The sequence below is a fragment of the Rhopilema esculentum genome, chromosome 12 (genome assembly GCF_057945365.1).
Source record: "Rhopilema esculentum isolate cy_ngs chromosome 12, ASM5794536v1, whole genome shotgun sequence".
In the NCBI taxonomy this organism is placed as follows: Eukaryota; Metazoa; Cnidaria; class Scyphozoa; order Rhizostomeae; family Rhizostomatidae; genus Rhopilema; species Rhopilema esculentum.
Window position 1 is genome coordinate 4,014,005 of NC_142826.1, and position 21,124 is coordinate 4,035,128.

General features: G+C 37.0%; 2 protein-coding genes across 2 annotated transcripts; both read left to right on the plus strand.

Annotated features, from left to right (window-relative positions):
- Nucleotides 1–1,584: 1,584 nt before the first annotated feature.
- LOC135681813 (ryncolin-1) lies at nucleotides 1,585–4,776 on the plus strand. Its single transcript, XM_065196438.2, has 2 exons — nucleotides 1,585–1,962; nucleotides 2,380–4,776. Exons 1-2 carry the CDS (start codon nucleotides 1,671–1,673, stop codon nucleotides 3,045–3,047), a joined length of 960 nt encoding a protein of 319 aa, XP_065052510.2. The 5' UTR covers nucleotides 1,585–1,670; the 3' UTR covers nucleotides 3,048–4,776.
- A 712-nt stretch (nucleotides 4,777–5,488) lies between these two features.
- Nucleotides 5,489–9,006, plus strand: LOC135681812 (ficolin-1-A). The gene is made up of 2 exons (XM_065196437.2): nucleotides 5,489–5,883; nucleotides 7,298–9,006. Exons 1-2 carry the CDS (start codon nucleotides 5,592–5,594, stop codon nucleotides 7,936–7,938), a joined length of 933 nt encoding a protein of 310 aa, XP_065052509.2. The 5' UTR covers nucleotides 5,489–5,591; the 3' UTR covers nucleotides 7,939–9,006.
- The last annotated feature ends 12,118 nt before the right edge of the window (nucleotides 9,007–21,124 follow it).

A 21,124-nucleotide genomic window follows, 5' to 3' on the forward strand; every position in this document is an offset into this window, starting at 1 on the left:
AATCCCTGTAAACTCTTCCAATTGTAGACTGGGGCAATATTGATAAGTTCATTTATGTGGGCCTAATAACGCTAGACTTTGCATATCTGCTTTACAACAGTTCAATGGCTGACTCATAATCAGCGTCTGTAAGGGCAAATCCCGTCACAATGCTTCGTGCCGGTTCTTCTTGAAAACTTCGTAAATTTTTAAATTTGTCTTCCTTGGCAAGTTGGCTATTCTCGTGTACCGGACTCTTGAAACCACCCCAGAACTCTGGCCATTCTGCAATCATTCCCGAAAATTTTTCCAATTCCAGCTTTGGGAGTTTCAATTTTCTACTGCAGATATGACTGAGGATGCGATTGAATTTAGGCTCTCTCTGAAACCACTCCTTGCCAAATCCCCGAGGGCTCTGGTTGCAAGTTTGTCCCGGATTCCGATCTTAATGATCGTAAATCCATTTCATTCAATGCATTTGCAAGCGAAATTTAGTTGTACGTCATTTTCCCTTTGATGTCGCTAGCTTCTTCTGCTTCTCTATCACAGACATCGTCGTCTGCTTTTTCGATCATAATTCAAAAGTTTCACTATTTAACGCTTTTAAAACTTCGGCTTGTCTTTTAGATCTGCTTGTAACTGTTTTAAACGTAACTGATCTTTGTCCTTTTTCCTGAGGGCATCTCACACTTTATTCAGGAGCTTGGTCGTAGTTCCGCGATGAGATTTTCTCTTCTTTTTTGTCTTCATCAAATTTTCCATTATCGGTTCCCTAATTCTTTTGCTCTATTCCATTTATCCGGCTCGGTGGACCATCAATGTAGAGAATAATTCTATTTGCTAACGCAGGCTCAATAAATGATTGAAGTTTTCAATGATTTTCTGCTCAACGCAACTCAACGTACATCGTGAAAAGAAAAATTTCCCTCTACGAATTCCCGCTCTCGATTCAATTATTAGCTTTTATTGAAACAAACACGGGACTAAAATTCATCCTAGCCAATCACAATCAATTTTAACTACTACTCAAGCCAATAGAAGTTAAGAATACGATTGACGTAGTTAATAGCTTGCTTCCAGAAGATTCTGGCTGGATTCATAACCTCCTGTCTCAGCCTCAAAGCGAGATTTTAAGCAAATTGCATAATTTCACAGTAAAGTAACAAAAGCATACACAATCAGAAATAAACGTGCTGATTTAAGAATAAAAGGTTTAGGAATAATAATTAAAAATTTGTAGTAACTAGAATACCGAAGAAAGCGCGATGAGGATTCCCCGGCAATATCTGTGACCGGAAAACAATTAAGGCTGAAATTCAAAAGAGATTATTTGTCGTTTCTTGAATAGAATCACGAGATTCAGCTAAACTGTTTACAATAAATTTGTACTTTTTACAAAGTTTTATGCATACATTATGAAATGAATTTTTGGTAATTTTAATTCGTTCCCAACTCAAATATTTGCAACTGTTTGCTTTGATTTAAAGTTGTAAACATACTTTTATTGGTACTCTTCTTCCTTTGACAATTTAATAGTCAGTGCGAAATAAATTAAATTATTGTGTTCAACAGGTAGCCTTATTGAAAAAAATTGTATATAAAGCGAAAATGGGTGGCTGCAAGCATATGATGCTTCAGATTGATGTAGGCATCGAGTCTTAGATCAGCTTAAGCGGCGTATTAATGGGAAAATGAATTTCTCTGCTACGATTACTTTTCTCTTTATGTTCGTACTTCATAACGGATATAAAGCAAAATGCGAAATTGCTGCAACAGGCAGTTTCTTTCAGAAAGTTGAGAATGCAGATGAAAAGCAACTAAAGAGCGATGAAGTTTTCCTAACACCTCAGATCTTCAATTGCGAACGAAAAAATACTTGTTTTCGTGTTGTTAGAGAGAAGACAAGTCATAATACATACAGCAATGCAGAGGAAAAATCACTAGAAGGGCATAGTTCTTATGGTGAATGGCAAAAGGTTACGGGTAGGTTCTTGGCATTGTCTTTCTGTTCCAAAGTGTCATACCTCATATCTTGAAAGTAATCATGATATTGGGTCTCTTTACAACCTTTAATTTTGTTTCAGTAAAAAGCTAGATTACAATTCTTTATGGACACTTGCGTTAAGCATGACAATCCCTTATTTCCTAGCATTTTAGCTTGATAGGCGAGCACACAAAACAGAGAGAGTGATTTGGCTTTGCAAATCTCTTGAAAAACTTTTACCCAAAAACTTGAGGTAAAAAGCCACAAAATTTAGCTGATTGAGCTACATAGATTAATCTTGCTCTGTCAACAGCTAATAAAGATTCTAAAAAATTTGCACAAATAAATCTACCTTTTAACATTAATTTTTTTTGAATTTATTAAATCACAAAGTATTATTAAATTGTTCACATCAGTGTTCAAAGACTGCAGGGACCTCTACGACAATGGCAAAAGAGAAAGTGGCGTCTATAACGTAACCAGACCAAACAAGCAAGTATTGAAGGTTTACTGTGATATGGAAACAGACGGCGGAGGTTGGACTGTGATACAGCGCCGTAATGATGGCTCAACCGACTTCAACCGTGGCTGGTCTGATTACAAACATGGATTTGGCGATGTTGAGAAAAATATGTGGATCGGCTTAGAGAACATGCACTCTCTTGCTGGTCTTAACTCTAACACAACTCTTCGCATAGAACTAAAGCATCGACTTAAAGGCGACGAGCTATTCTTCGCAAAGTATGGCAGCTTTAAGATTGGCAACGAGACTGATGGATACCGTATTAGAGTTTCTGGATATTCTGGGACAGCTGGTGATGCTTTTAAAATTCAAAATGCTCATTCAATAACGAAAAATAATGGGATGGAATTCTCTACAAAGAACCGCGACAATGATCTTTCAAGTGATAATTGTGCAGAGAAATATAACGGTGGCTGGTGGTATAACGCATGTCACAGCTGTCAGCTTAATGGGTTATTACCGAGTACAAATACAAACAGTCCTGGTTTTATGTCATGGATAACCATTGATGCTAAGTATGGCAACATCAAATTTTCTGAAATGAAGATCAGACACAACTGAACAGCGTCTTACGTTTGACTATAGAAGCAACTTTACTTGTGTACTTTTGCTTACGGTAGTATATTGAAAATGTGTACTTTTTCTTAGGGCAATTGCGATGATAACTGATAACGGGTAACGGGAACAAAAATATTAAACAATCTTCAGCAAAATAAATTTTACATTTTTTAAGCGTAAAGGAAGCTTCTTGTGTCTTTTGTTGCTATGTACACAATTTAATGCTGAGTATATACACGAAATGAATTTTTCGATTGAAACGCTTATACCCTTATAATTACCGCCCCTAATTCCTTTACTTTTGATTTATGAGATTCAGTCAGATCCATTATACTAGACATATCAATTCAGGTACATATTTTCTATCAATCCAGTGTACCATATAAAGATATTTATATTGGTTAAAAAAGTCAAGACTGACAGGAGACTTCTACTCCACAACAAAGCTGTTACAAAGTATTATCAGTAACCCTAGCAGTGACGTCATTGTATGTCCAAATTTACTAATAAAAATTTGATAATTGTCAATACGAATGTGCAGTGTACTTGTAAAATACTTGATACTATGGTAAAAATATAATAAAAAGGGCTGAATAGTTTTGCAAATACAGTGCAAAAATTTAAGATCAGGAAAATATTGAGTGGAAGCGCAATTTCTTCCAAAAAAAATATATACATCAATATTTTCATGCTACTTCATATACGATCGTTATAAACAGTGGTGTAGCAAGAAAGCGGACGCGTCCCTCAAATAGCAAAACATATCTTTGATAAAGGGCGTTTTCTGGCGTTTAAGAGGGATGTATACCCCCAATATTCCCTGACCCAACTCGCCTTTGCCCCAATCTTACAATCCTGGCTACGCTACTGGTTATGTACACTCTGAATATATCTATGATACAGACATTATTTTAAAATTTCAGTGATGTACATAAGAATGGTTTTTTAAAAAAAAAAACATCTAATTTTGATGTTAATCTAGAAATATTGATGTTAAACTTTTGCACATGACTGCATTGTGTATCTATAGGGATACAGATTCTAGGCGATGAAGTACATATTGTAATGATATCTCCTCCGTTCAATAAAAAGATAAAATCTCAAGAAAGTAAGCAGGCTAGCTTATATCCTAACATAAAGCATGCGAGACTTTTGAATAGGTTTATCTGGCCTTTATGTAAAAAGTGTAGTGACTGACTTAAGTGTAGAAACCTTCTTGTTGAAATGTTTCAAAAAGAAAGACGAATCGCCAAACTTGTCTTTACCTTTCTGGCAGTTTCACAAACAAGCTTCACCTTTGTTTTGAAATCTAGTTTAACTAGTCTTTACGTCATAATGTTTAATTTCATTGTTTATCAATGATGTTGTTTGATGCTTTTTTGCAATTAATGGTATTTACTTTATTGTAGCTCAAAGTTATAAAAAGATTCGAGATTTTTCAAGGCCTAGAAACCATTTCATTATAAATAAGGATATTAACATAGGTCACTTGATAAGTAGGCCACTTATGTTTGAAATCTTCCCATGATTGTTGTACTGGAAAGCCTCGTCCGTTTTCTCTTGTCTTTTCTGCTAGATAGTCAAAAAAGGTAAAACTCTTTTTTACATCTACATAGCGGTCAGTTGAGAAGATGATAATGACCATCTTTTGGTCATGAAATGATAAAACGGAGGCAATTTTAAAGACAATTTATGAAATATTTTTTTAATACAATATCGATATAATCTTTTTTACGCCATTAAACATTTGACGCAATGAAAGCTTTTTATCTTATTTTCTGCACCCTATGTTCACCCTCATGATGACACAGATTGTAAATTTTTTTCTGTGGTTTTCTTGGGGCGCCAACAGCCATAATATGTGCAAAATGAATGGGATAAGTCAATGAACGTAAAAGAGGTCGCAATGCAGATTTTATGTGAATACGAGGCCAACAAGCACGTACAAGGTTGATTTCTAACAACCACGTACTTGTGATAGTTGTGAATTCACAGCATATTGATATGGTTTTGCCTTTTTTAGTTTGCATGTGCGCGTTGTGTCTCCCACAGCTAGGCCCTCCATTTCCGCCATTACACTGTAGCACTCAAAACGCATACGCGTCTCAGCCCATGCAGAAATTCATACCCATGCAGAAACGCAAATGACACTGACCTAATATTCTTTTGCATGAAAATACAAATTACGGTGCATTTCTTCTCGCCTAAACAACAGTTAGCCATCTGCATTTGCTAATGAATTCATTACAGCCTAAAATTCTCAATATTTCCCAGGATTGCTTGTTTATTTTTAATTAAAGGAAGCTTTAGATGCAAAAGCAATTAGCATTTTGGCTTTTTCTCTATAATGCATTAATCTTCGTTAAATCTTCAATCGCACCCTAAAACGAAAGTCCTTTGAGCGATAAATGCAAACAAGTTTTCCGAAAGCGTTGCTTTAAAGCAGTTATTATTTGCCTTGAATAAATATCCTTCAATATAAGTTATTTGGCGATTTTCCATACCCAGACAATTTCAAACTTGATGATTCAAAGATAAAATGTTAAAATGGGTTCAACAGTTTTGAATTTTTTGCTCATCTACGCAGCCTTTTCGTCATGTTGTCACGATAATGTCAAAGCGACGTTATCTACTGCTGGTCATTTTTTTCAGCAATCTCAAAACGAGGGGGTAGGAAACCATAAAAGCGACAGAATGTTTCTAAAGCGCAGCTTCTTTGCTTGCGAAAGAGAAGACCGATGTTCTCAAGTTGTCAGAAGCAAAGAAATTGTGGCTCATGAAGGGACTTTGAGTAATGACAAGTCTTACGAAATGTGGAAAAAGATCCCGCGAGCAGAAGGTGAATTTTTCACATTTTATTCACTTTTCCCTCTTTTAAATGAGGAGCTAATTAGACCCTGTTTACACTTGGGTATTTGCATCGGTAGCCTCCTCGTTTACACGTTAATATCAAAGTTGAATTTTCTTTTTGGCGTGCACACAACTTTTGTTTTAGCCAGGGGCGTCCCGAAACTTTTGAGTTTGGGTAGGGGGTGTTTGGATGAATCCGCCTGATTTTTTACGAAAATGCCTTTTTTAACCTGAAAAGATTCTATCCACCTCTAAACATTTATAAAAGGTATTTTGATAATGATGATGTCTTAATTAATTGATCTTCAAAATTTCACCAAGCTTAATATTGTCAGTTACATCTCTCTCTGTAGCAAAAACTGTCAGGCTGTTCAATTTTTCTTCGTCTGACTTGTTTCTGGCAAATCTATTTATGATCTTTTTTAGGCTGAACAACCGTTTATTTGTAGCAACAGATAGGGCTGCAGTGAGAATAAGCCTGTAGAGTTTTGTTGCCAGCTTGAATATTCCGTACCTTTCCCTCGGAATGTAAAACAGTCTTTGCTGCAGTGCAACACAACTGTGGAATTTATTTTCCTTCTTTTAGACCTCTCTGTTGGTATTCTTTATACGCTCTATTTTCATGCTCAAAGAGGACTGCCAGCTCGTTGTTTGTTCGTTTGTTTAAAGTCATACGAGAAACAAGCTCAGCTTGACAGAAAACTAAAAAAAATGGCGTGACGGTGGATTTTAACTTCAAGGTATGGACAGACAATGAAAAATGAAAATCTATCAATGTATACTTCTTTTAGCATTCTTTCCACTGCCATTTCGTACAATGAAACATGTCCGAGAAAGGGGAAAGATGGCATTTTTATGTTAAACAGCTTTATGATGCTTTTTCTGTTACTACAAGTAAACGGTCATTCAGCCTAATGTAAAGCGTAGAAAGATATGCCAGAAACAAGACAGACGAAGAAAAATTGAGCAACCTGACAGTTCTTGCTGCAGAGAGAGATATAACTGACAATATGAAGCTTGACAAGATTGTGAAGAAGAGGACATCATGATTATTGAAATACCTTTTGTAAATGTTTAGAGGTGGAGAGAATCTTTTCAAGTAGAAAAACATTTTCACAAAAAATCAGACAGATCCATCCAACCACCTTCAAAGGCAAAGGGACATCCCTACTGAGCAGACATTTAAAACCATTGTGCATAGGAGCTATATTGCAAATTACCTTGGCTTTCCACAGTCCGACTTCAAGCTGTCTTGCAACGCCGAGCAGCACGAACTACACCAGCATCAATAGATTATATACTGAAAGCTACTGCACATTTGCACACCCCCCCCCCCTCCCCTGACACCCGCCGATCAAAATTCTTTTTTCTTTTATAAATGATCTTTTTACTTACTACTATAGATTGCAAAGACCTTTACGACACCGGTAAACGAGACAGTGGCATTTATCACATAACCAGACCGAACAAGCAAGTATTGGAAGTTTACTGTGATATGGAAACAGACGGCGGAGGTTGGACTGTGATACAGCGCCGTATTGATGGCTCAACTGACTTCAACCGTGGCTGGTCTGATTATAAAGATGGATTTGGCGATGTTGGGAAGAATATGTGGATTGGGTTAGAGAATATGCACTATCTTGCTAGTCCTAATGCCAGTACCACCCTTCGAATAGATCTGAAGCACCGACTTAAAGGCGATGAGCTTTTCTTCGCAACATATCATAGCTTCCAAATTAGCGACGAGAGTGATCGATACCGTATCCGAGTTTCTGGATATTCTGGAACAGCTGGGGATGCTTTTAATATTGAAAATGCCCGGAAGAATAATAAGATGCAATTCTTTACAAAGGACCGCGACAATAATCATAATTGTGCACAGCAATATAAAAGTGGCTGGTGGTATAATGGATGTCACAACTGCCAGCTTAATGGGTTATTTCCAAGTACAGATACGTCATATCCTACTTATATGTCATGGATACCTATTGATGGTGATTATGGCAACATCAATTTTTCTGAAATGAAAATCAGACGAACATGAGCTACGAAAAAGCTCTTAAACAAAAATTGAAAACTTTTAAAATTCTACATCATAAAACGAGGGATCAAAAAAGAATGACTTCTTTTGCCTTGTTTTGTTTAACAATATTATTATAATTATTATTATTGTTTTTTACCAGGAGATACTGAGGACCCCTAAAACTTTAGACCTATCGCTCTCCAATCGGTCCCTCTAAAAACCTTCACATCTTGCCCCCGAGATTCTGTATTTGATTTCCTCAAACAAAATGGCTTCATAAAACACCAGATTCAAAAAGGTTTTACCCATCAGATATCGGGTACATTAGAACATACTGCAATGACGAGACATATAATCGAGAAAGCTCGAATAAAACAATGGAATCTAGTCATAACATTGTTGGGTCTAAAAAAAGCTTTCGGAGAGGTTCATCACAATCTGCTCAAATCTGTTCTGTCTTATCACTACATCAAGTACCAGAAAACACCCCATCTCTGATTATAAGTCTTACATCACCGATAAATTTGTTACCTCTGCTATTCCTGTTAAACGTGGAGTTCTTCAAGGTGATTGCCTCAGTTCTCTTCTATTTAACATGTGCTTTAACACCTACATTTAATGCATAAAGGCAGAAAAATTCAAGCAATTTGGTTTCTCTCCCCACAGCCAACCTGACTGCATTTTCACGCCAGAGCACTAGTTTCAGTTTACTTACGGTGCAGCAGTCCTTACGAGCGGTGAGAAAGAAAACCAGCTATTCGGTCTATCAAAATCATAAGAGTAGACAATTACACAACCTTTGCTAATTAAAAATACTGAACACGCTACCTACAATTTTAGCCAGACCTCTTCATCAATAATGAAAGGGTCCCTCCTGTCGTAACTGGAGAGCATTTTAGGTATCTTCGGCGTCACGTCGACTTTGATATGTGCAACCAAGAACATATCCTTAAGCTCAGCTCGCAAATTGATTCTTTTCCTCTCTATTCAAAAAATAAGCTGCATCTTTCTATCTCTCACAAGTTTCGTGGCCCCTTACAGTAGCCGACCTATCAAAGATATGGACCGATTTGCCCATTGGATCGATTTGCCCACAAGTGTCACTTTCTTAATTTGATTCTTCCTTCTGTTATTGCATGCAGTGTCATTTATTGTAATGCACTGAAATCTTCTCCAAACAAAAACATCCAATCTTTGTGAAAGAATATGTGAAAGAAAGTTAGAGCATGAACATCCAATATGATGTTTACAGGAATACTAGAATTAAATTACAGGTATTGAAGATGAAGGCTGTTAGGTCATAACATAAAAACTATCTTGCATCTCAAGGTACCGTTCTTTCTTTCATCTTTGAACACTCTCTTCATATGGTCGCTAAAATATGGGCCACAGTTCAAAGCAACATGCCCAAGAACAGTTTTACTATCAAATATCTTAGCAATTCCTTTGCCATGCGAAAAACCTATCTAAATGGAACATTACTCAGTCTTCTGATCGCTCCTTTCGCGATATGCAAGAGAAACGTTACTTCACACATTGTTGCAGGCTGCCAAACATAGCTCGAAGAAGGCCGTTACACATGGTGCCATAACACTGCATTAAACTTCCTAGCACAGTCTTTCAAAGCTATACCTAACTGCTCTCTTTACGTAGACCTTTCGGGCTCAGTGGCGGAAATTATGGGGGTTTGGGGGGCTCGGGCCCCCCCAATCGGCGATGTCGTCGGAAAATTCGGGCTTTTGTCGGAAAATTGACAACCGTTTAACGTGTCGAAATTACTCCAAGAAATCGTTCTGAAAAGGAATTTTAAGCTAATCTAAGGGGCGTAATTGCCAAATTTTCTGCTCGCTTTGCTCGCAGGTGTTCTGCAATTTCCCTTTTTACCCCAGAGGCCTCTATAACCTCTCTGTGCCCTTTTTGCAAAATTTGAACATAGCATAGTTGATAAAGTATTATCCAGTACTAAATAATCAAACAAACAATATATGACCAAAATCAAAACTGCTTTTGAATTGTATGTTTAATTTCAATTCCGTAAAGATTAGCCTAAATTTCCATCGGAATCTTCCGAATAAAAGTTATTTTCAAACGTATTTCCCACTGACGAAAACAAGATGAAATGCATGAAATACGTAACGTACGGTACGACTTATCAAAAGTGTTGTGAAGTCAGTATATTTCGCAGCCCACGCCATTATGGGGGATTCCTACTCGCCCCAGTCTTCTTACGTGTTATATTCACGCCCTATATTGTAAGGTTAAGTTTTTTGAAGTAGTGAATTTACGAAAAAGTCACGCTATAAATTTATGATGGGCTAACAAGTTACGTTTACGTTATAGTTGTATATAGTCACGTTTTGTATATATCTAAAGATAAAATCAACGATATGGAGTTTCATTCACGTCTACGCTTTACCGAAGCTATGTTCAAAATAAAAAGTGTAATTGGTCGACCTTTTGTATCATCAATTGTCTTAGATGGAATATCGATCTTGATATCAAAAATCATTAATGGATTGTTCTTTTTGCTACTTAATCATGATGTGGTCAGGCAGAAATACTAAAGGGTCCCTTCAATAACCACCTATTTTTATCAAATGTGCAGTTTCTTTAAAATGAGACATGATCCAAGATGTTATCTTGTCGGAAAATTGTAAGCTTGCCCCCCCCCCCCCAAATGAAAGCCTGAATTTCCGCCACTGTTCTTATCATAACAGGAGACTTTTTCCGTCCTGATCTACTTCTAGTCACTTCTGATAATCGTCTACTCATACTCGAGCTTACAGTAGGATACGAAACTAATTTGGATGCTAATGCTAATCGCAAATTAGAGAAATATTCGTATCTAGTTCACAGCCTAAGCTCAGCCTACCCTTCTATCATGTTTGTTAATCTTTCTATCAGTTCCCTAAGTATCTTTGGTCTCCCCTGCTCCTCTTTCATCGACATGTGCAACGCTCTAAATATCAGCGAGAATCATCTCCGCTTCATGATCTCCAAACTGTCCAGCTTAACTATCCGTACTACCCATTTCTACAGCAGAAATAAGTCTTGGAATAATCCTGAACTTCATTAATCCTAACGATCTCTGCTACTGAAAACTTCACACCCTCGTCTAAGTGCCCCGGTCAGAGGTCAGATTTTTCCGGGGTGGCGGTCACTTTTTGGTGGGGGAAATGATGGTCAAATCTAGAACCGGGGATCCCTAAATTTGTACCGAGGACAGTATCATCCAAGGGTGCCAGATGCTTGGAATGGTTAGCGGCCAAATATTGTACGCTTGACGGCCAAATTCGGCAAGCAAAACCAAATATGCAAAAAAACTACATTTTGGCTAATTCTTTGGAGTAATAGTGTAATCAAAATTGGCTTTGTTTGTTACAAAAGGTCCCACTTGCTTTCAATTCAATTTACTGTTATCTTTTACTTTGTTTCTTGCTTTGTTATTTGCAATTTTTAGATTATTTTAACAAAGTATTGGATATATTAACAAAATGCAGCCAAAATTCTGCCAACTTTTTCTTTTTCGGCCAAATCAATTTTCGACGGCCAACAGCTTTGAAAAACAGCCAGAAAGGAGGAATCCCCTTGTATCTGGCAACCCTTGTATCAATTTCGAATGGGAACATAAAACAACATGAACATGGCATGTGTAATTTCCCTGCATCAAGCCTTCTTTTAGCTGGACGACTGCACATCAGCATTAGCACTAGCTGCACATTATACAATTAGCAATTATACAAACATTAAATAGAAAGTTTGAAAACGTAGCACAGTTCAAATTTTTCAGGACCCTTTGGTAGAAACATTTACAAGCCAAAATAATAATAACGGACTAACATACCTTTCAACCCCAAAGATCTGACCTATATATCGGGACGAGCTCTGAATGCATTAACACCGAAACACATATTACGCCGGTAATGGTTGCCGGCGAAGGAATAAAAAATTTTCAAATTTTCATGATTCTAGTTCGCTGGAAAGTGCACTGTTCCAAGCAATTTACACGACAGCAATTTTTCTAATCGTACTGAAATTTCCTTTATTTTTGCAAATAGATTTTGCAGCAGATAAAAACAACTGATACAATTTTCCGTGGTCTTGAACATAGGATGCTTTTGCGCTACTTCTAATGCCAGATAAACAAAACTACTAATTGTCAATTGACCCTCAATTGACGATGGTCTTCTCATTTTAGAATTTCTTTCTCGCATGTAAAAAAAGATCTGGATCTCAATCTCATTGTGAATTTCAGTTAGCGATTCTTCCGAAAAATTGTAGAAAATTTTGACACATGGTATAATTTTACCATAGGAGGCTCCTGATTGGTGAACAGTCTATCCAAAGAGCAAATTATGCAAATTTTTTAGAGAAATTGATGGATGAGATTCAGGTGCACATGCGTAGAACGGCAAAGAATCTGACAAATTGACCATCAAATATCATCGTTGTGAAGTATTTTAGGCTTTTTGCACACCATCATAGCGAAGTATTCTATCTGGAAAATGGGTTGTGATTCAGTGGTGGAACTACCACATTATTGAATTTTGCAAGAAGCTTTCTAGGACTACCTGATCATTTCCTTCTTCCTACTCTCATCTGTCTCTATAGCTCAGGTGCATGGAGCCTTACCCACGAAAAATATCTTAATCCATTATTCCTACTACAGAAGAAAATTCTGCGAGCTATTACAAGCGGTTTCGGCTCCCTCCTTGCCAATTTTTCATCCTTTAAAAATTCATAGATACGTTTAACTAAATCAACTTTTCGTGGGATTGGTACTCGTCAGGCTACAAGAGGTGTTTAGAGCATTGTGTAGCCTTGGAACTTTTCAATAATTTGGTCCGAAATTCAAGTCTCGTAGTCCGTGAAAATGGCAACACCGTTGCATTGCTGATCTTTTCAGCAAATGTCTGTAAGTAGCTATCTGATTCGTTTACTTGAGTGTCAGATTGCTGGAGATGCGAATTCACACCAATAAATTGAAAAGGCAGCTTACGCATGCATCAGCCATAAATGACTGTCGGTTCCAGCCTGGATTCCAAACCAGTGGTGGCGCTAGGTTTCCTCCGACAAAGGGGCTAGCACTTCCGACGGAGGGGCTAATTTTTTTAGAGAACGATAGGGCTAGGGGGCGACAAGGAATTGTAAGGGTACTGGAGACCGAAGGCGAGCGTTGCGAGCCGAAAATTCGGGGGGTCCGGGGGTACTCCCCCGGGAAAATTTTGGTGGCTACACCCATTAGATTGGCTAAAAATGCTATCAAAATGGTGTAATCGTGTTTTTTACTACGTTTTTTGACATATTATTAAGGGCACGTATTAATCGTATTAAAAGGACTTAAATATTAAAACGTATAACATACCACGTTCGATTTGCTCTTCGTCTTGAATTTTCGAAATTTCAACTTCTTGTTCTTCGGGGTCTTCTGTTGTTCTTTCAGTTTCAAAATCATTAACCTTTCGTTTCTTTGGAAAAGTACCGCCTTTTGATTGAAAAAATGTTTTTATTTTTCTCTGCTGCGAGTCCGTTTCAACTATTGCCGTCGTAGGAGCAGTCCTTCCCATTGCAGCCAAATCTTTGTGCTTGGACTTCGTGTGGCGGGCAGCGTAATCATTGTTAAATACGTCATTACATATACTACATCTAACACTGAAACGGGTAACATTTGTTGCCATATCGCTATCGCACAAAAATATTCCGATGTTGTAGGTTGGTTATAGCAAGCAAGATTTGGACGAACTGCACTATCCATAACATAAGATCAAATTTAACAGCATGCGGAAAACACCTGGTACTGAACATCTAAACAACCAATTCAAACTTCTTATAACAGATTATTATTTACCATGAAATTGATGTGTCGATGAGTTGTTTTGGGATGAGCTTCCTGAATTCTGATAACAGTCCTTTTAGAAATTTCTATTTCCGCCAAAACTTAAAAAATTCGCTCCGACAAAAAAAATTCAAGCATAATTTATCTTCCGACGGAGGGGCTAGCCTCCTCCGACGGGGGGGCTGTAGCCCCCCCTGCCCCCCCTCTGGCGCCACCACTGATTCCAAACTTTGCGACAAGTTGGATTGCCAGGGAAACTTTGAGGCGCTTTTGGTACCAGGATTTACAAGACTTGTGACTGAGGGATTTGATCGAGGCGATCTATCCCGGGGACAGTTATTTTGTACCAGGGAGGATCTTGCCTTGAACAAAATATGATAAAACAAAATAACGACTTTGTACGAGAAATGAATATTAGGTACAACGTTTCGATCTACCAAATATTCATTTATTGTACAAAGTCGTTTTTTTATTTTATCATGTTTTGTTCATTTTCGACGTACAACAGGCAAAACTTCATTGAGGATCTTGCCTTGCCCGGGGCAGGATTTTGCTTAAATTATTTCACCGGGGAATTCGCCGGGGCAGGATATGCCTGGGCACTTAGACAGGGGTGTAACTTCTTAAACAAAGAAAGACGAACACACTTTTTCCTTTTTTCTTTTTAAATTCATTTTGTTTGTAGTTATAATAGTCTCTTTCCTTGTAAACCTAGGCTAGCCAATTGAAAATTACCGTTTTAGAAGGGAAATTTGTAATTGTAGCTTTAATTGAATCGAAAATGAAAAGTTTCCCTTATTCCTGTGCTTCCTGTTGGCAACAATTAAGTCGTTGTAGCCATAATGAAAATTATGAGCTAATTAGCGCGAGCATCTAGAAAAACCTAATTTAAAACATGAAAATACTAATTAACAATAAATTGCAATAATAAAACCTAAATTACGATTTAAAATATGATACAAACTGCAAAAAACAGATTTGTTGTAAAAAAACTTTCGCAATCTGCAAGTCCAGCATTTTCCGTGCCATGATTTTATTCTTCTCAAGTATTACACAGGTAGTGTGGCGATACCTTTGAATTCCTTTGGTAGAAAAGACCAAAGGCATCCTCTAAATTCCATATTTTCTTTGCCATATATGGTAGTCTCTATTTTCTGTAACTGAAGAGGATTCTTTTTTCTTAAAATATAGTTACTGTCATTTTCAACAGAAAATTCATTTATGAAGATGGGACTAAAATTGATTTTGGTTTTGAATACTTAAATCATTTTTTTTGCAATTCAAGAATCTAGGCCGAGTTGGCCCTTAACTGCTTTCAGTACTACAGCGAATTACAATTTTACAATTACAATTTTTAAACTACGCATCGATAACAAAACAATTATGGCGAAGACAAAGCTAAATTTTCAGCAAAAGCTACTAAACTAAAAAAATATTAGCTGTTAATCTAAAGTGGGGTTGCTTAAAAATTTTAATCTTTTTGAATGGATATTTTGCAGAAGTTCCCTAAAACCTTTGTTGTAATATAATCTTCTTGGTTTATTAACCAAAGATACATATCGAATTGGTTCAACGAGGAAGTATTTGGAAAAGTTTTGTAGATTGTTTGGAAGCAAATTTTTATCGTTTCTCATTAAAAAGGGGGCAAGTTAAGAGGAAATGGACTTCATTCTCGACTGTCAAGGTTTTACAATAAGGGCAAAACTTTTCTTCTCTTGGAGTTTTGTTTTTACTAAATCGCCCTGTTTTAATTTGAAGATTGTGAGCACTAATCCTTAGTTTTGCTAATATGCATCTAACAGTAAAATTTCTTGTATGTAATCATTAGCAGTTGCAAATTGCGTGATGAACAGTTGAATTTATTCTACATCGCCATATTTTCATACCAATCGCAGTGGTCTATCATAATTCCTATTTACTTTTGAATTGGTAGCCCTGTCATTAAACATCCATACTAGTGGTCAATAATTGAAACGTGATATTATAAAAGTATTCATCATAAGCTCTAATTTGACAGGATCCAGGAAATCTGATATGCGAGTAAGTACGCTGAGCTTCTGGTTTCTAATGAAAGTACGTAAAGACTTTCGTTACAAATGATGATAGAGTTTTTAGCTTGGACAATTTCACAGCCACTCTGAATTCTTTGCACAAATTGATGTTAATAGCTCGAAAAGGGAATGGATACTTAATCATTGTTCTGAATAAACTTAAATGCATTCCGTTGCAGGTAAGTGAATTTTAAAGCTTTTGACTGTATTGCAGAGTCACACAGGTGCGGATCTAGCCAATATTTTGACCGGTTTCGGGTTCTTTTACCCCGTTACAGCCCTGTGTGTTAAGCCCAATCTCCAGTGAGAAAAAAATCGGCGAAATGCGAAAAGGTTCGCGCGAAATACTTAATGGGCATGCTGGGATTTCTCGCGAAGAATTTTTCTGCGAAAAAAAGTTAAAATGAGTTTAACTTTTTTCGCTTTTCGCTTGCGAAATCCTTCAGCAGCCAAGCAAAGCCGCTTGCAAAATCCAACGCTTCCAAACTTAGCATTCCAATGTCGTGAGGTCAACAAAAGCATTCAAAGGAATTTGTTCGCGTGAAGTATTTCGCAGCGAAATTTCGCAATACTTTTTCTCACTGGAGATTGGGCTTTATAGAGTTCTCAAGTATGACGTCACAAAAATCAATTTTCAGAATATTCGGATTTTGATCACGTAAAATAAAAGAACACCATAAAATACTCCCATATACGCAACGCAAAACTAGTTAAATTTGTCAGCTATGGCAAAATAGATTTTGGTGACGTCATCACTTGACAACTCTATTGGTCCATAAATATTGCTAAAAGTTGCTAATGAGGTTAGCAATTTTTAAATATGATTGATTTGCCCACACTTTTTATTTAAAATGTCACAATTTTACTCTGTTCAGCATGGCCTTTTATTCCTTTTTTGCAATTCCCTTTTTCAATTCTAATTTTCATGAATTTTTCCGAGAACTAAAGTCTAGTGTAAATGCAATGCAAAACCTCAGATTCCTATTTGCATCCATATTTCATTTTGTATCATTTTGTTTTAAAGCGTCCACACTTTCGAGCTATGGATATCGATATCGAATATGCTTTTTAGTTACCGTTTTTTTTTCGCATAACAGAAACTTATATGGGCACCGGTTTTCACAGGTTTTCAGAAAACAATAGCCACCGGTTTCAATATTGGCGCATAGATAGCATACTCCAAACTGTCACTTCGAGTGGCGACTGATTTCCTCGATTGTGAACTCCTCGAAATCTTTGGGATAAAAGATGAATTAGGAAGCTGGGAACTCTGTCGGAATCTTGTAGGGGTTCAATTCATTATGTAAACAGAAGAACTGTAGTAAGTCAGGGAGAAATGCAGCAATTGTTGCAATTGAAATTTTAGATCAAAAAGTCAAGATTTACGGAGAAACATAGCTCTTAAAATTTGACCGGTTTTTTGAAACCTGTGCAACCGGTCTAGATCCGCGCCTGCAGTGTATTATTTAGAAATTAGCGCTCTCTGACAAATCTTCTCTCAAAACCCTCTTAGCATTCTAAACTTTTGTCTTTGCACACTATTAACAAAAACATGCTTTCAAAGCCATGGCATTGTAAGAGAAATAACACATCATTGGAAATTTTTTTCGAAGAAGCCAAACCAATTCCCTAAAACACCGCAAATCCACAGGCGTTGTAAAGAATATGGCCTTGGTCGATTCAAGTATAGTTTGGTTGTCTATCCTCAAATACATTGTGTATTTGCTATTGATTTACGAATGGCTAATGATCAGAGTAGGTAATGGTTATAGCTTTAAGTTGCGAGTCTGACTAATTTTATTGATTAGGGGAAGGAGAGGGAAAGGAGAGAGGAGGTTGGGTCAGTTAATCCCTAATTGTAATACGCAGCATAATATGTAACATCTGTTGGGGCCCAACAAAAACAAGTCTTTGAAATGACCAATAAAGATTTTTAGTTCCAATAGGAGCAATGGCTTTAAGCTCAATAAATGCCCCTGTAACCACGGAAGGGTTAAAAACTGAGGGTCCATTGTACTAAAAGAAAGTTTTTTCTCCATTCGTACCAAAAGAATCTGACGTGATCCGACAATATTCTCATTCAAAAAGTTACTAATTTCTAAACTTCATCCAACTCAAAAATCGTTCAATGGTATCATCAAGTGCTGCGAATCATAACTTTGCTTGTAAAAGTCCTATGTTTTAATGTGTAATTTATGTGTCGAATCTACGTTCCACTACTCCCTGCATTGCTGCCAATATTGACTCCTCAGATTGAACCTGCTTGATAAGGCATCTGATATAGTTGGCAATTAGATAGCTCAACTACCTGACCACCATTTAATTCATCTATTTCTTTCTGGAAGTAATGCTTACAACGAGAAAAGCAAATAAATTGAAACTGAAATGCACCGTTGAATTATTCAAGGAAACTAAACGAATTCAATAATGTTTTAGCCGTTATTTGATATAGCTGTAGATTTAATTTTATCGTCCTGATCTGCCACAATTACGTGTACATAGCTTGTCTTTGTTCTGAATTGTGCTGTATTGTGCTGTATTGTGCTGTATTGTGCTGTATTGTGCTGTATTGTGCGGAATTGTGCTGTATTGTGCTGTATTGTGCTGTATTGTGCGGAATTGTGCTGTATTGTGCGGAATTGTGCTGTATTGTGCTGAATTGTGCTGTATTATGCTGTATTGTGCGGAATTGTGCTGTATTGTGCTGTATTGTGCTGTATTGTGTTGTATTGTGCTGAATTGTGCTGTATTATGCTGTATTGTGCGGAATTGTGCTGTATTGTGCTGTATTGTGCTGTATTGTGCGGAATTGTGCGGAATTGTGCTGTATTGTGCGGAATTGTGCTGTATTGTGCTGAATTGTGCTGTATTATGCTGCATTGTGCGGATTTGTGCTGTATTGTGCTGTATTGTGCTGTATTGTGCGGAATTGTGCGGAATTGTGCTGTATTGTACTGTATTGTGCTGTATTTGTACGGAAATGTTGGTATGGGAATTTCTCAATGTTCGGTGTGGAGGCAACTCGAAAATGTTACTTTTTTTGCTTCCACCTCAATCGCCATTAGATTTGAGTTTGGGTTAGTTTTAAGTGTCACGCGCTTTTTTAATAAGAACACTTGGATCCAGTTTTAGTCTGGCATTTCTTTTTTTTGCATAAATTCAGCCTAACGAGTTTTTCATTTTGTTTCTTAGGGATTTAATGGAATTTCCTGTGCATGGAAGTGCACGGACATAAAATGTGCTCGATTAAGTATTTAAGGTTATTTTGCTTATCACTTTATGTTCTTTGCGGTTGGTACTCTTTCATTTCCAAATTTTTGCTGGTACTTTTGAGTTTTGTTGAACTTCAGCCTGCCTTGTTTCCAACGATGTTCTTATTTTTGGGCAAATCTCAGCCTGTTGTTTCTTTTAAGAGTTTTTCTTATCAAAAATGCCTGTATGGAAATGATAAGCCTTTGGAATGTGCCCTTTTTCATTAATTGTCGACCCGAACATCCCGAGGGTGATTTGCCCCTCGGACTATCCATAGAAATTTCTACATAAATCCCGGGGAAGGGGCTTACATTCTGCTCAATTTCACGAGATACCCCTGTACAAGATAATCGAAGAGCAGTTCATTGAAATTAACCTTGCTTCATCTATTTTTGGCTTCTCTTGATGGCAACAAACTTGCAATAAAGTAAGGTAACCTTCGAAGATTATCCTGCTGCCGGTTTAATTTTAATTGTTCCGTGATTCACTGAGAGCATCCGGTATCAAAGTCTAACTCGGACTTCAGTCCGTTTGTCATGGTGCTCACAGAGTGCTATAGTGTGACAGTTTTGCCATTGTAAATAAAGTTTGAAGGGGGAGAGGGGGGTAAAGGGGCGAGGAAGTATAAGTGTCTGAAAGGCGAGTAAGTACCAAGCATTTATTTTAGAAGTAAATCAGCTTTATTGGTTTTATGTATCTTTCTCAATTGTTATTCAATCTCATAATTCAAAAAGGCCCAAAATCGGGTTTCAAATAATTTTTTTCGCCTTATCTAGATGTTTTGAAAAAGTGGAAAGCTGATATGCAGGGATCAATTGAAACAGAAAGGTTATGACAATAGAAGGGAACCATCGTCACGCTCTTTTGACCTCGTTCATTGCTAGAATTATTAGCCTCTTGTTTTCAATTTGGACAGAACATTAGAATTAGGTTTTTGTGTTTTGAAAATAAACGAATTTTAGAGGGCACGATTTTTGATATTTCGTCTAAATGTCTGGGAAACGATTGATCCTAGCCAAAGCCTTGTTTTGTACAGTTATTTCTAAGCCAGCTCCACGTGGATGACATCAATGGCAAAAGGAACCTTCATTTTCTTTGCTTATTAAACTGTCAAGAATAATAAAGTTTTAATCGCGAGTCTATGAATTTTTCCCTTGCAACATAATGATTATGACTCCAGTTTTGGATGAAATAGTAATTCTATGAGTACCTAGTATATATCTCTAGAAACTTGGGAAGTATTCAAAGGTAGTCTCTTCCGAAAGTTCACTTTCCAAAAGTTCTAAAGTCGAAACTTCTGAGATAAGAGGCTTTAAGGGATACTTATACCAATATCCCCTGCTTTTTTTGGAGTTTTACCACATTCTTTTGGCCTTTTTGGCGCTAGATCTCGAAGTATCTGTTAGCAAATTCTAATACCTTCATCGAAAATTAATGAATCAGGGTTTATTTTAAAGATTTTTTATCACTGCACATATTTAGGTAAAACTTTATTTTATAGGCGTTGTCTTTCTAATTTTTTTAATGACCACGCCCCTTCTACTAGCAGAGTATACATCAATTTAACGTACAGCCTCATTTTGATAAAATTCTTCAAATTTTTTTACAACACTTTCACCCCACCCACAGATTCGGATTAAGAGAAAAATTCTTGTCTATTTTGAAGTTTTCATAATATTTTTGCTCACGATGTTGATTTATGACGACATAAAGATAAAAATTTCATACGGGATTTGACCGTGATTGGTAGCTAAGGTGTTAAAGATCATCTGGAACGATTTTTGCGGTCAAATCCCTGGTGCCCTTATGTGCTTTCTTGGCGATGTGTTGTTTCTGCTGAAAATTTTCCAGAAAAAGCTTCAAGCAGACGACATCATCTAGTAGATGTCGTTCCAGAAACCACAGTGTTCATAAAAAAGCTTGGAAGGCTGCACGAAGGCCCGATTTTGGGAGGCTGGGAAGAAACTTTCAATAAAGGTTTTGAGGAAGAGAAGGGTACATTCTTCGAGAAAGTGCTGTGGCAAAAAGAACGTCGCCAAAGTCGGATGAAGCAGTTTGTTTCTGAAAC

Bases quoted from the DNA above. Each gene is read 5' to 3' on its own strand.
- LOC135681812 (XM_065196437.2), top strand. From the start codon at position 5,592: ATGGGTTCAACAGTTTTGAATTTTTTGCTCATCTACGCAGCCTTTTCG. The intron at 5,884-7,297 runs GTGAATTTTTCA...TTACTACTATAG, and splicing joins AAAGATCCCGCGAGCAGAAG to ATTGCAAAGACCTTTACGAC.
- LOC135681813 (XM_065196438.2), top strand. From the start codon at position 1,671: ATGAATTTCTCTGCTACGATTACTTTTCTCTTTATGTTCGTACTTCAT. The intron at 1,963-2,379 runs GTAGGTTCTTGG...TGTTCACATCAG, and splicing joins TGAATGGCAAAAGGTTACGG to TGTTCAAAGACTGCAGGGAC.